The 13,225-nt window shown below is 44.6% G+C and overlaps 2 protein-coding genes, 1 long non-coding RNA gene and 2 other non-coding genes across 10 annotated transcripts in view; 4 read left to right on the top strand and 1 right to left on the bottom strand.

Annotated features, from left to right (window-relative positions):
• Window positions 1-7,779, top strand: part of LOC112843763 (uncharacterized) — an 11,796-nt gene extending 4,017 nt beyond the window's left edge. For both annotated transcript variants that reach the window (XR_003216251.1, XR_003216252.1), the window contains exon 3: window positions 7,645-7,779. This is a non-coding gene — a long non-coding RNA (uncharacterized LOC112843763). The remainder of the gene's footprint in view (window positions 1-7,644) is intronic.
• Window positions 2,076-10,237, bottom strand: cep63 (centrosomal protein 63). 2 transcript variants are annotated; one of them, XM_025902709.1, is made up of 16 exons: window positions 10,096-10,237; window positions 9,901-9,941; window positions 9,635-9,812; window positions 8,305-8,400; window positions 8,091-8,180; window positions 7,888-8,001; window positions 7,659-7,808; window positions 7,237-7,370; window positions 6,243-6,386; window positions 5,932-6,034; window positions 5,650-5,847; window positions 4,671-4,757; window positions 4,332-4,534; window positions 3,868-4,186; window positions 3,579-3,771; window positions 2,076-2,110 (listed from the first exon to the last, which is right to left on the bottom strand). In XM_025902709.1, the coding sequence occupies exons 2-16, from the start codon at window positions 9,939-9,941 to the stop codon at window positions 2,091-2,093; spliced, it is 2,070 nt and encodes a 689-aa protein (XP_025758494.1). In that variant the 5' UTR covers window positions 10,096-10,237; the 3' UTR covers window positions 2,076-2,090. The 2 variants fall into 2 exon arrangements, with proteins under 2 accessions (XP_025758494.1, XP_025758493.1); XM_025902708.1 differs by lacking the exon at window positions 10,096-10,237 and having other exon boundaries at window positions 9,901-10,041.
• Window positions 10,108-13,225, top strand: im:7152348 (RING finger protein 223). Of its 4 annotated transcripts, none has more exons than XM_013270779.2 (5): window positions 10,108-10,245; window positions 11,461-11,675; window positions 11,902-12,394; window positions 12,645-12,749; window positions 12,833-13,225. In XM_013270779.2, the coding sequence occupies exons 3-5, from the start codon at window positions 12,051-12,053 to the stop codon at window positions 12,876-12,878; spliced, it is 495 nt and encodes a 164-aa protein (XP_013126233.1). In that variant the 5' UTR covers window positions 10,108-10,245; window positions 11,461-11,675; window positions 11,902-12,050; the 3' UTR covers window positions 12,879-13,225. The 4 variants fall into 4 exon arrangements, with proteins under 4 accessions (XP_013126233.1, XP_013126232.1, XP_013126234.1 ...); XM_013270778.2 differs by lacking the exon at window positions 10,108-10,245 and adding an exon at window positions 10,282-10,363; XM_013270780.3 differs by lacking the exon at window positions 10,108-10,245 and adding an exon at window positions 10,386-10,641.
• trnap-cgg (transfer RNA proline (anticodon CGG)) lies at window positions 10,489-10,560 on the top strand. The gene has a single exon. It is a non-coding gene; the product is annotated as a tRNA-Pro (tRNA).
• Window positions 11,209-11,280, top strand: trnap-ugg (transfer RNA proline (anticodon UGG)). The gene has a single exon. It is a non-coding gene; the product is annotated as a tRNA-Pro (tRNA).

Here is a 13,225-nt window from a genome sequence, read left to right as displayed (position 1 = left end):
CAAATATGAATCAATTTTATTGGAATTCCACGTGAAAGACCAATACAAAGTGGTGTACAAATGAGAAGTGGAACGAAAATCATACATGATTCCAAACATTTTTTACAAATAACTAACTGCAAAGTGGGGTGTGCGTAATTATTCAGCCCCCTTTGGTCTGAGTGCAGTCAGTTGCCCATAGACATTGCCTGATGAGTGCTAATGACTAAATAGAGTCCACCTGTGTGTACTCTAATGTCAGTACAAATACAGCTGCTCTGTGACGGCCTCAGAGGTTGTCTAAGAGAATATTGGGAGCAACAACACCATGAAGTCTAAAGAACACACCAGACAGGTCAGGGATAAAGTTATTGAGAAATTTAAAGCAGGCTTAGGCTACAAAAAGATTTCCCAAGCCTTGAACATCCCACGGAGCACTGTTCAAGCGATCATTCAGAAATGGAAGGAGTATGGCACAACTGTAAACCTACCAAGACAAGGCCGTCCACCTAAACTCACAGGCCGAACAAGGAGAGCGCTGATCAGAAATGCAGCCAAGAGGCCCATGGTGACTCTGGACGAGCTGCAGAGATCTACAGCTCAGGTGGGGGAATCTGTCCATAGGACAACTATTAGTCGTGCACTGCACAAAGTTGGCCTTTATGGAAGAGTGGCAAGAAGAAAGCCATTGTTAACAGAAAACCATAAGAAGTCCCACTTGCAGTTTGCCACAAGCCATGTGGGGGACACAGCAAACATGTGGAAGAAGGTGCTCTGGTCAGATGAGACCAAAATGGAACTTTTTGGCCAAAATGCAAAACGCTATGTGTGGCGGAAAACTAACACTGCACATCACTCTGAACACCCCATCCCCACTGTCAAATATGGTGGTGGCAGCATCATGCTCTGGGGGTGCTTCTCTTCAGCAGGGACAGGGAAGCTGGTCAGAGTTGATGGGAAGATGGATGGAGCCAAATACAGGACAATCTTGGAAGAAAACCTCTTGGAGTCTGCAAAAGACTTGAGACTGGGGCGGAGGTTCACCTTCCAGCAGGACAACGACCCTAAACATAAAGCCAGGGCAACAATGGAATGGTTTAAAGCAAAACATATCCATGTGTTAGAATGGCCCAGTCAAAGTCCAGATCTAAATCCAATCGAGAATCTGTGGCAAGATCTGAAAACTGCTGTTCACAAACGCTGCCCATCTAATCTGACTGAGCTGGAGCTGTTTTGCAAAGAAGAATGGGCAAAGATTTCAGTCTCTAGATGTGCAAAGCTGGTAGAGACATACCCTAAAAGACTGGCAGCTGTAATTGCAGCAAAAGGTGGTTCTACAAAGTATTGACTCAGGGGGCTGAATAATTACGCACAGCCCACTTTGCAGTTATTTATTTGTAAAAAAATGTTTGGAATCATGTATGATTTTCGTTCCACTTCTCACGTGTACACCACTTTGTATCGGTCTTTCACGTGGAATTCCAATAAAATTGATTCATGTTTGTGGCTGTAATGTGACAAAATGTGGAAAAGTTCAAGGGGGCCGAATACTTTTGCAAGCCACTGTATATGAGATAAACAGGGTAGTAATCAATAATCATTTGTTACCTTCTACTCCTTTTCAAACAGTAAGTGGTCATGGTGGTCTCTCTTTGTTCACGGCTTCTGGGCCGGGTCAAGGCGGTCCACCTAAAGCTACACAATAGATTTAACACAGCACTGTAAACAAGCATTACTCTTGAGCAGATGCTGAGGTAGGCGAAGGTTAGACAGACATAGAAATTTATAACCCTATTTTTAGGATGTTATCCAATCAGACACCAGAACTGACATGCCTGCCCCCCCCTCCTCTTTTTTTTTTTTTTGCAAAAAGCTGCACTCGTTTACAGTTTTAATGTTTCCTCGGCTCTTTTACATTAGCCACAAGGTTCCCTCAGCAGGGGTGTTTGGTTTCCAAGTTGCTCCTTTCCATGCTTGGCACCATTTTAGCAAAATGACAAAGTCATGCAGAGCGGTGCTGACTTCACCAGTCCAGTTAGCTTTTGCAGTAATTTCTCAAAGACTTGCCTTAAAGCAAGTCCTCGAGGCGGTAGGTGTCCTCTCGTGTTGCATCAAACTACCAGCATCAACCCTGAGAAGGTGAAAAGACTTCAGTTCGTTAAACTAATCATCTTACAGCCTGAATTTATTTTCTGTGAATTATTACATAAGTAAATCAATTCCTCCTCCCTTTTACTTAGGCCCCTTCAAGGAATCTCAGCACATATAAAAACCTTTTCACCTCCCTCTGCAGAGAGCCAGAGGAATGCCTGCCTTGCCAAATTCCTGAGCGCTGTTTGTTGGAGCTTTAAGCGCTCGTAAAGCAGGCTCACGAATACCAAAGTGAGAAGTCAGAGAGCTCAGCTGAACATCACTTCTCTTTTGTTATTGTAACATTATGAAGGCAAAAATGAAAAACACATACTTCTCGAGATTTGTTTCCCACTTTATTTCCATTCGATCAGAGCGTCCTTCACTGGGAGAGCAGTAAATTGTCCCCACGCCCCCCCCCCTCAGCTTTTTCACCGGTGCACATGGAAGAAATTAACATTCCATCAGCTTTCTAATGATGAGGACGAAGCACGCCGCAGGGGATGAAGGTCCATGACAGCATTGGCACGGTGCACGCATTCCTGCGCTCGACGGGCTGGAGGGCCTCTACAGACGGGTGTTGATGGTGTGTGTGTGTGTGTGTTTGACTCTCCCTCCATCATGGACACAGTGTAAACGATGTGGTATTTTCTAAGTTATGACAGACGTGTGGGGAGGATGGACCCTCCTTTGGCTCGCTGCACCATGAGTCTGTCTGGATGGAAATGCAAACGTCCCATCGATGCTGCATTCCAGACAATAAAATAAAATATGCAGGTCAAGAAAAAAAAAAAAATACAAAAACAGCAGTTTGGACCAACCAAGTTCTCCTACTCAAACTTCATCATCTTGTCCTTCTACCTGGACATTTGACTTACGTGGTGTTCGAACACATTCCTCCTGCTTCCTGAATCTTGCAGTGCAGGATTTAGGGCAGAATCTTGTCAATCAGAAGGGAGACATGCCTTAAAGCATACCAAGTTTAACCGCCTTCTGGACACTGAAGGGGATGACGATTTGTGAAGTAGACATCACGTTGTTCTCATTATGACCTCAAGCAATAGACTGAGCCCATAAATTTATCAGGAAAGTGTTACACGAAGTCACAGGCAAAGGGAGACACTGGCCATTTTTCCCAGACTTCAAATTAAATGGATTTGTTTTGCTACTCTGGGAGTCGCCCCCTGCTGGCCATTAGAAGAAATACAGCTTCAAGGCACTTGTGCTTTCTGGCTTCACTTTTCAGACCTGGAAGCTACATTCAGCTTTTTCTAGCACACAGATAAACACATTCAAGTGTAACAGCCTACAACATTTACTACAGACGGTTATTAAGAAACACTTGGTTTAACTCGTGGCATAAATGTGATAAAACACTCAATCAAGGGACGCACTAACCCATCTGCGATCATTCATGATGATATAAAGCACAAGAACACAGGTGGCACTGTTGTGACTGCATCACTGACCATCCTGCACTGAGATCTGGGCAGAGTCCAGCTCTGAGCTGCTGTGCAGGAACGTGGAGAGTGTCTTGTTGTTCTTCTCCTTCATCCCGAAGATGTGGCTGTCCAGACTCTGCAGCAGCTCCTCAGTCCGTAGGTTCTCTTCCTCCAGGAAACGAGTGACCACTGTGTCTGTCAGCGATGCAGACAAAAGGTCCTAAAGAGGGAAGAAAAATGCGACTTTAGGATTCATCACCCAAACTAAACCCACCTAAACAAAATGTTACAAGACATTAATTTAGATGAGGCTCACCTCTGAAGAGGGAGAAGAAATCTCTTTATCGCTGCTGGTCAGAGAGTCTCCTGGGCTTGAGTTTTGTCCATCAGCTGCAGATTTGCTGGAGCTTAGGACTGGCACAGAGTTTCTCGTGGACAGTCTTGTTGTGGTGCTGCTGCTGGAGGACGAGGAGGCGGATGAATGAGGTCTGCTGCCGTTGGACTGGCTGCGGGACAGATCTGTGGATGTCTTGGATGAGCTTTGAAGCTCTTTAAAGAGCACCTGGATCTCTCCTTCATAGCGAGTGGTGTTCTCTAGAGCCTGAGCTTTTCTGACTTGCATGTTCTCCTGTGGCCTGTGACAAAATAACACCCCAAACTATTTAAATCTAATATGGAAAAACATTTTATATCTTAGTTTTTATAAAATACTGAAAATTTCCCTCTTTTACAGGCGACCACTGTTGGAAAATAGCCTGTCTGTGTACATATGCTCACTACCTGTTATATGCAGGCTGCTCTCGGTCAGTCGCAGCATGGCTGAGCACGGCGTGTTCATATTTATCCTGACTGCTCTGATTGGAGGCCTCAAGTTGTGACTGCATCTCAGCGAGTGTCTGCCTTAACTGCCGATTCTCCTGCTCCAGGCTGCTCAGAGAAGACACATAACTCTCCCTCAGGGAGGCAAGCTGGGAGCCCCCCCTCTGTGAAGCAATGAGTGATTCAGGGGGGTAAAACGACAGAGGAGTGAGTCGGACTTAGAAAAAAAGCACAGAAGAGGCACAAAGAAAAGGCTCCTGTCTGTAACATGAGTGATGACTGATATCGAAGCAGACAAACCTTTGGTGACTGAGGCTGCAGTCTCTGCAGCAGACCTTTCAGGTGCTGGTTCTCAGCCTGTACCATCTCCAGCTGTGCCTGAGTCATCTGTGAAAGAATGAGAAAAATGTAACGAACCTCAAAGAATACAACATCATTTCACATTTGGCACAAAACAGGCTGCATTAATCTGCCGGAGATACAGAATAAATGCTAAGAAATAGCAAACCAGCCGTCAGGAAATCGAGGTTTGTGAGTAAGTGCCTTATTTATTAAAGTGCCTGTAAAAACAAGTTAGAAAGATTTAATGTTTATACTAAATGCAAAGTGAAAGCAAGCGTATGTGAACACAGATGAATCCATTCGCACAAGTTAAAGATTTTTCAACTTCTGTGATTGGTTATACTCCTCCTGTTGAATATAAATGTACCAGTATTTCTTAGGTGGGAAACAAACAGGCTCTAGAGCAGCGGTGTCAAACTCCAGGCCTCGAGGGCCGGTGTCCTGCAGGTTTTAGATCTCACCCTGGGTCAACACATCTTTAACAACACATGATTAGTTCATTACCAGGCCTCTGGAGAACTTCAAGACATGCTGAGGAGGTCATTTAGCAATTTGTATGAGCTGTGTTGGATCAAGGACACATCTAAAACCTGCAGGACACCGGCCCTCGAGGCCTGGAGTTCGACACCTGTGCTCTAGCTGATTACACAAACGGAGAGCAGCAAAGGACGGGACGTTACACCATCGGCTTGTTAAGGGTCCACCATTTTTCTGGGTAAAAGCTTCAAGTTTCACTGTCCAGTCCCTGCCCAGTACAGCATTCATGCAGTCCATTAATCTAGATCCTTTATAAACTTGCTGTTATTAGGAGGAGAGGATTTAAGGGGCCTTGGATGGCTGTTGATCGCTCAGCCCGGCTATCCCCATTTTTAAAGGGATTGCTGCTCATAGAGGCTCATCTGATCATTCTAGTTCTCTCTCTAGAATGAATTCTCACTTTGAGCTCAGCAGCCTTCTTCTCTGATCGCTCCGCCTCATCGCGAAGCTGCTGCTTGATGCTGGACGAGGAGGTGCTCAGACTGGCGATGGCGAGGTCGCGTTCGTGCAGCTCGCTGGTCAGCTTTGACACCTCCTTTCTCATTCCCTCAACTTCGCCGCTGTGAGTCTGCCTGGCCCGCTCAAGGTCCTCTCTGAGCTGTAGATCAAACGTAGGCAGGATTGTTAAACAACAAGCACAAGAATGAAAAAAAATAAAATAAACAAAAACAAAAACACAGACCCTTTTCGCTTCAGCCATAGAAGAGTCACATTCAGCTTTCAGGCTTCGCAGTTCTTGCTCCGTCTTCAAGTTTTCATCTCTCTGTTTACTCACCACCTGCAGCCTGAGTCCAGACAAATAAAAGCAATGACTCGCACAGAAAAAAGATCTGAATCTGAAAAGTGATTAAGTCTCTAATTTTTCTTCTGGTGATATAAATCAGGCGCACCCCATTCCCACTCACTCACTATTTACTTCAGCTCAAGACAGGACTAAAAGACTAAAAAACAAACTTGGGTTTTGGACTACATGAAGGGGCGGACTAACATTACCTCTCTTTGAGACATGCCAGTTCAGCCTTGAGATGACCCTGATATGCTTGGGCACCTTGGAGCTTGGCTGCAGTCTTCTCCAGCTCTCGTCTGAGGATTTCCACACCGGTGCAGCCCTGAGCTACCAGACAGTCTTCCAGAGAGCTGCACAAGAACATCACACAAACACTCACAGGATGGCAACCTTTATGATGGACAATAGCTAATTGTTTTTCCCAACAGAAAACATCAGAAGATGAAGAAAAGATATTAAGAAGGATGTGTTGATTCATGCAGGCTGGATAAAAATATCACTTGATTACTGATGTTGTAATTTTAAATAAACAGGAATAAATATTCTATGGAGTGTCACACTGAGTTTAGCTTCTAGCTCGTGACTTGATCAAGACTTTTCTGGGAATAGCAAAAAAAAACCCAAAACCCTTAACAGACAGGACTAAAGTGTAATTTGTGCACACATGAAACGCAGTCCTCCAAAATCCTAACTGCATATCACTGGACATGGATGATCTAGGATTCTGTTGAATCCTCATTGGTTGACAATTGGCTTGGAATAGGGAAGTGGATTCCCTGGTTCACTAGGGACAGGAGAACCATGAAACAATCATTAAAGATTAGAAAAACTACAGTATGAAAAGTACAGACCGTGGCTGCAGTGGACACTTGTTGTGGTTTTCAACACTCGGGTCGTATTTAACAGTCGCTGACAGACCAACAACAGCACAAGCAGGAGTAGCCCACAGACCAGTTATACCACATTTTTCACACTCCCTACATCTACAACTGACGCAGTCTGCAGGTAGATGGCCAGTTTGCTTAGCATTTAAAGAATTTGATCAGCTCTCGTTTTGGCTGCAAATACTTCAGAGTCAGTCACTTGGAAAGCTTGGTGAATAAACCTGAGTGCTACAAGGTAACATCCTGCCTACAGTGTGGACGCAGTACGCCCCCTTCTGTACAAGTTGCTGAACTACATCACTAGGCATACACCCACCGAATGACTTGATCTTTAGCTTGCAGCGCTTGGTTGAATCTGGCTGTTTCGTTACGGAGTCTTTGGCGCTCAAGACTGGCTCGCCGCACAAATGCATCCTGGGAGTCCAGCTCCTCCCATTCCTCAGAAAGCACCTGCAAAACAGCGGATCCTCAGCTGATTAAAACATATTCTAACCTGGCACCTATGAGGAACTTTGAGCTTGAAAATGCTTAACTGAATAATCAACATTAAGAGGTTTATGGGCACTGGATTAAATGTTAAAGCTCAGTTTCTCGACACTGATAAAGTTGATCGGTAGACTAAAGACTTTTTCATTTAACTTTTCTTACAGGCTTAATACATGTCGGAGAAACTTGCTGTGAGTGTTGTTTAATTCAAAATCTTCCGTCCTATCACCTTCCCCAGGCTTCTGAACCTACCTGCCAACTCTCAAGTGGTCGGAGACGCTCCAGTTCCAGCTCCTGTGTGTGCAGACTTCTCTGAGCTTTTTCCAGCTGAGAGCGCAGGCGCTGCACCTCCAAACAGCAATCCCTGTGCTCCCTCTCCACTTGATGCGCTGCCCACTGGGACTGGAAACAACAGAAAACACGTGGTGAATAAAACAGACAAGCCTCTGCTTTCTTTACATGCTGAAGTCACTGAACTTACTTTTATGTGTGAGAGCTCATCTTTCAAGCTCTTATTCTCGGCCTCCAGGGCTGTGAGCTCCTGCTGGCTCTGGGTGCGGTGCTGCTCCCACTCCAGAGAGCGCTGATGATATTCCTGCAGAGAGAGGGGAGCATGATTATACCTCACATACCCAGCAGACGGCAGCAATCCAATGGCATGACTGGGGTGATATCAGGGTTCACCTTCTGGAGGTCTGTCTCTTTCACTCCTGCGTTAGCGTCCTTGAGGTGTTTGCGCTGAAGCTTGTGGTAACTTCTCTTTAACTTATCCAACTGCAGGAAAAAAAATGCACTTACTATATTTGAAATTATGCGGGAGAGTGAGTACAAACAGAAAAACTGTAAACTTCTGCCCAAGCAACAGCAGAAAAGATTTGTAACAGACGAGTTTTCACACCTCTTCACGGAGTTTGTGCAGTTGCTGCTCATACTTGGCGGCTAACTCTTGTCGGCCAGTCTGGACATCTTCAAGCTGCTTGCGGAGTAATCCAATCTACAGTCATGGGTACAGTAATGGTGTTGGAAAGAGTTAATATGAGCACACAATTTATGAGCTGTGTTAGCAACTATCTTATATTGAGGCTATGCTCATTACCAGCTGCATATTTTTTTATTTTTGGTCTCTACTCAAAATGCTCTTTATTTATTCACACTGAGCCTTGATGCACCACCCCACTTCATCGTTGGTGCCCACAAAAATTGCAGGTTTACAATCTACAAATTTTGTCATCGTCAAATCATCAACAAAAGTAAAGAATCCAAATCTAGTTTTACTTAAATAAAGGCTGATTCAATCATATCAACAACATCCATTTTTCTTTCCCTCATCTGACATTGATTTGTGGCGGCAGCAGACAAAGCAACGCCGCTGGGAAACCTTAAAAAGGGAGCAAGTGTCCTGATTAGAGGCCACCTCAACTTGCTCTTTTTAAGAGCGAGAAGCAGTGCTTCGACTCTGAGCTCCCTCCAGATGTCCAAGCTCCTAATCCTACCGCTAAGCCCAGACTCACTTCAGCTGCTTGCATCTACCACCACACTTGTTAGGTCATTCCCCAGATTTCAGCACGCACTTTAGGAGATTGCAGGCATCTCACACTCCACGTTCCCTTCACTTGTGACTAAGATCATAGCCTCAGACTTGTAGGTGCAGGCCCTCATCCAGGCTGCAAACCGCTCCAGTGCATGCTGATGGTCATGCTGTGATGAAGAACTATATCTGTTGGATGCAAACTGATTGAATAACCTCATCAGGAAGGCCGAATCTGTAGTTGGCATGAAGCTCATCAACCTGGAGATTCTTTTAACCTGACTGTCTGCGAGTCTGCTGCTATCAGACTCTTTAATTCATCTACTTTGGTCAGACCCACACATACTGATCAAGACTAAACACACCTCACTGCACTCTGCCACAAAGTATATGTGCACACCTAGCAGCACCTTTTACCTGTTAATGTCCCATAAACATTAATGTTAATACGTATGTCCTTTTATATTTATATCTTGAAGTTTCGCTGATATGATAATTTGCACAACACAGGGATGTGATTTTGAGGTTCCCACAATGGACACCTCCTCACACCGGCTACACTTTGACATCCTGTCCATGAACATCACTAACAGGATCGAGGGAGGAGTACCAACACTGGATAAACACGTGTACACATCATTATTTATCTTTTAGAACTTTGCTCCTGTTTAGAATAAACTCTTAGGCTCTTCTATTTCACCTCCAGTTCCCTCCGTTCAATTGTGCTCCTTGAGTTTAAAAGTTCCTCTTCTCTACTTTTCAGCCTGAGCTCCAAGGCACAAGTCTCATCTTCCCACTTCCTCTTCTGATCGTTGATCATGATGTCAATTTGTCGCATCAGTTCCTGAAGCTCCGGCTCACACGATGAAAGGACTGAGCTGAAAGGAAAAGCCAAATAACGAAAAGGATGTAATTTCTGTAAATGCTCATTGCCCAAGTTAGTTCTTTAAGCGCAGTGCAAGTTACCTCAGATCAGGGTTGTGCATCGACCCCAGAAAAGCCTCCATCTGGTTTAAAGTAAAGTCCTGTTAGTAACTTAAAGCGGACTGGCTTTGCGGTCGCTTCACGTGCCCTTTCCCTACGCAAGAAGTTCACTATAACTTAGCAACCATAAACGTTACTAGCAACCCATAATACACAGCGAGCTAAACCAAGGCTGACCTGACTGCTACACGGAGGTGGTTTCTGCTTCCAGCATAGTTAGCTCACGTTAGCTGCTGGCTGTGGCTGGTCCGTTTCAACTCATCCAACTTTATTTGTTTACATCACTAGCTGGACTACACTGCACAACCGAACAGCGCGCTTCCTGAGGTAAGGCGGTAACTCCACCCCGGCATGTGATGTCAACACGCTGTACGTAACTCCAGAGCACAGGAAGCAAGTGGTTTAAAATAATCAAAAGAGACTTGTTATCCACACGTCTAGCTATGTAAGTTCGTGTTTGGAAATTCCCTGTTACCTTTAACGCTTTGTAACAAATGATATCATAATATATGTCATCATGTTGGTTTTATCGACGATTAAAGGATATTGTCAGACATCCTATGAACACGTGGCTCGTTGGTCTAGGGGTATGATTCTCGCTTCGGGTGCGAGAGGTCCCGGGTTCAAATCCCGGACGAGCCCAATTTTTGTACCGGAGGACTGTTGACATATTTACTTCAAACTTCTGCAGTGAATTTTTGTAGAGTCGACTGTGGAGTCTACGTAAGTGGTCAGCACTGCTACCAGTTTTCAAGCTAATGCGCGTTTTCACTTCTGAATTGTCTTGTGGTCGTGTTCCGGTGTTCTGGGAATCCATCCTACCACACGAAACAGTCTACCCGTTGTTTCTGCGCATGCGGAAACAACGCAATCCCCAAATTTACTTCATTTTTTTAGGCCAATGTGAATATTTGTTATGGTTATGATTAGGGTTATGGTTAGGGTTACGGTTTGTCAGAAGTCACTGTCAAATTATCCTACGTATAGGACGGTTTGCCAAAGTAGGACGGTCTCAGAACTGGTGATTTATATGCTGTGCCAGTCACGGTAGAAACCAACAAAATAGTGTAGGGTCCCTACTCTTTGTGGTCAGTTGTATTTTTGGAAGGAAAAATATTTCTGACGTCGATTCCGTCCAAATAGTCTTCAGGAATTTGCTGACATCCGTTAGTCCTTATATTGAGGTTGTGATTATATTCTCTTATAGTGACGCAATGATTGTTGATTAAATACAGTCAAGTCATGGATATGTCAACATATAAAAACGCTACCACAGAACTCTTTGCAACCGGCTCGTTGGTCTAGGGGTATGATTCTCGCTTTGGGTGCGAGAGGTCCCGGGTTCAAATCCCGGACGAGCCCTCCTTTTCTATTATTCCTGAAGAATATCAAACCTTTTCAATTTATCTTGAAACATAAGGATGTTTTTAATGTTTTTCATGTTAAAGCTAACTAGATTACTTTTTCTGTGTGACTACACCCGCCTCCCGTTGCGTCATTTCCCCGTTTCTCCACCTGCCTGTCGTCAAACACTGAACAAAGAGCGTCCCCTCCGCTCTGCTTCCCCAGCTGTTATGCTGGGTGGGTATGGGGCCGTGAGAAAGAGAAAGAGCTGGAGACGTTTCTGTTCCGCCCCCACAAACCCAACAGACACTCCTAACAGGAGGCAGACGAGCCGGCTTTCTGACACCATTCACTGCAGAGAGGCTGAGCTGTGCAGCCAAAGACGGACAATAAATTACACGCAAAGGCCAGCTGTAAGTACACTCTTTATTATTATTATTATTGAAACATTTTTCTTTCAACTCAGCATAAGATAGTAGATGGTAGTGTATTTTGGTATATTGGTGTCCTTTCTAATCAGGTTCATTGTCTGGATTAAAAAACATCAATACTACAATAATTCAGATTAACGTTTATTTAAATTAAATTTGATGCAACAATGCTTCTAATAGCTAATAAAAATGTTTTTTAATGTATTAGGGAGTCACTTTGTTGAGCTTGGGATCTGCTGGAGCCATCATCTTCACCATTGTTTCTAAACACTGGACTCGCAGAAAGCCTATTCACACCCATTAAAAATTTAGATTTTGTAGAAAAATCCTTAAGTCCACAAGTTGTCAGGGTTGACCATGGTTCTCTGTGAGGATGGCGACTGTAGCGTCTGCCTGTTGCCCTACTCCCGGGAGGAGAGGATCCCCCGGGTGCTCCACTGCAGGCACACCTTCTGCGATTCGTGTCTGGAGAGGATGTCAACGGAGAGGAACGGTCTGCTCACCGTGGGCTGCCCTTTGTGTCGCCGGGTGACCTGCATAGGCCGAGGTCGAGGTCTTCGAGAAGCTCTGTGGGTTAACAGCGAGCTGTGGGACCAGATACCGGAGGATGTGGACATAAGAGAAGAAGAGGAAGAGGAGGAGGGAGAGAAGCAAACAGCTGCACAGGAGAGAATAGAAGCTAAACAGTTACAAGGAGAATGGTGGGTTTATCATTTTGAGTCTTTAAACATTACTAGTGTGGAAGTTGAGGACTGAAAATGTTTTAAATGGCAGAAAATGAGAACAAAACCTCTTTGGAGGCAGTGCTGAATATGAAATTCCTGTCATACCGAGTCCTTTACACATTAGTGCCGAGCAGTCCATTTGTCCACACAGCTTCTCATTAGCGCCTCGGCTCTACAGCATTTTTCCCAAAGCCCAGTCTGACACGAGAGCCTTTTCTCTTTTCAGCATTTCCTCGAGATCCGCCAGAGCGAAGCTCAAACTGCCCACGTTCTTCAGGAGGTTCAGTCTGACGAAGCAACACCAGGAGAGAATCGTGCCTGGCAGCAATGTGTACGTTCTGAGTTTGTAGCTTTTATTTACAGATTATTAGTAAAAATGATCACTTATATTTTTCTTTTTGTTTCATCTTAAAGGGAAATGAAATCCTGGCGCAGACTTTCAACAGAAGAGACTTTTTAAAAGTAACTGACAAGTGGCCGCTCTCAGGACGAGAAGACTCAACTTTGAAGGGAAGCTGTGGTCGCTGGGGGAGGAGGATTCATTTGTGATCCTGTCAGGACACAGTTTTGTCCTCAGCCAAAGGTGCTCCGTCTCCCCATTATTTATTCTAGGATTAATTCTCCCAGCCGTTGCTGTGGGATTTAGTTCAGCTGTCCCAGAGGGGCTAACACCCGTAGACCTAGACCCCCTCAGAACAGATGGTCCCCTCTCCATTTCAGCTCCTGAATAGCCATCATAACTTATTGTTTTCTGTATTTATGATAGCTAGGACATAAAGTATTTAATAAAACTATTTTTCAAACAGG

This window comes from Oreochromis niloticus, linkage group LG23, assembly GCF_001858045.2.
Source record: "Oreochromis niloticus isolate F11D_XX linkage group LG23, O_niloticus_UMD_NMBU, whole genome shotgun sequence".
Taxonomy (NCBI): Eukaryota; Metazoa; Chordata; class Actinopteri; order Cichliformes; family Cichlidae; genus Oreochromis; species Oreochromis niloticus.
The sequence above is the reverse complement of the archived record's forward strand: the minus strand, read 5'-3'. Positions and strand labels throughout refer to the sequence as shown.

Excerpts from the sequence above, each read along its gene's own strand:
- im:7152348 (XM_013270779.2), top strand. The coding sequence starts at position 12,051 with ATGGTTCTCTGTGAGGATGGCGACTGTAGCGTCTGCCTGTTGCCCTAC. Across the intron at positions 12,395-12,644 it reads AAACAGTTACAAGGAGAATG|CATTTCCTCGAGATCCGCCA; the intron begins GTGGGTTTATCA and ends TTCTCTTTTCAG. Across the intron at positions 12,750-12,832 it reads ATCGTGCCTGGCAGCAATGT|GGAAATGAAATCCTGGCGCA; the intron begins GTACGTTCTGAG and ends TTCATCTTAAAG.
- cep63 (XM_025902709.1), bottom strand. The coding sequence starts at position 9,941 with ATGGAGGCTTTTCTGGGGTCGATGCACAACCCTGATCTGAG. Across the intron at positions 6,387-7,236 it reads GCTAAAGATCAAGTCATTCG|CTCTCTGGAAGACTGTCTGG; the intron begins GTGGGTGTATGC and ends GTTCTTGTGCAG. Across the intron at positions 4,187-4,331 it reads GAGCAGCCTGCATATAACAG|GCCACAGGAGAACATGCAAG; the intron begins GTAGTGAGCATA and ends ATTTTGTCACAG.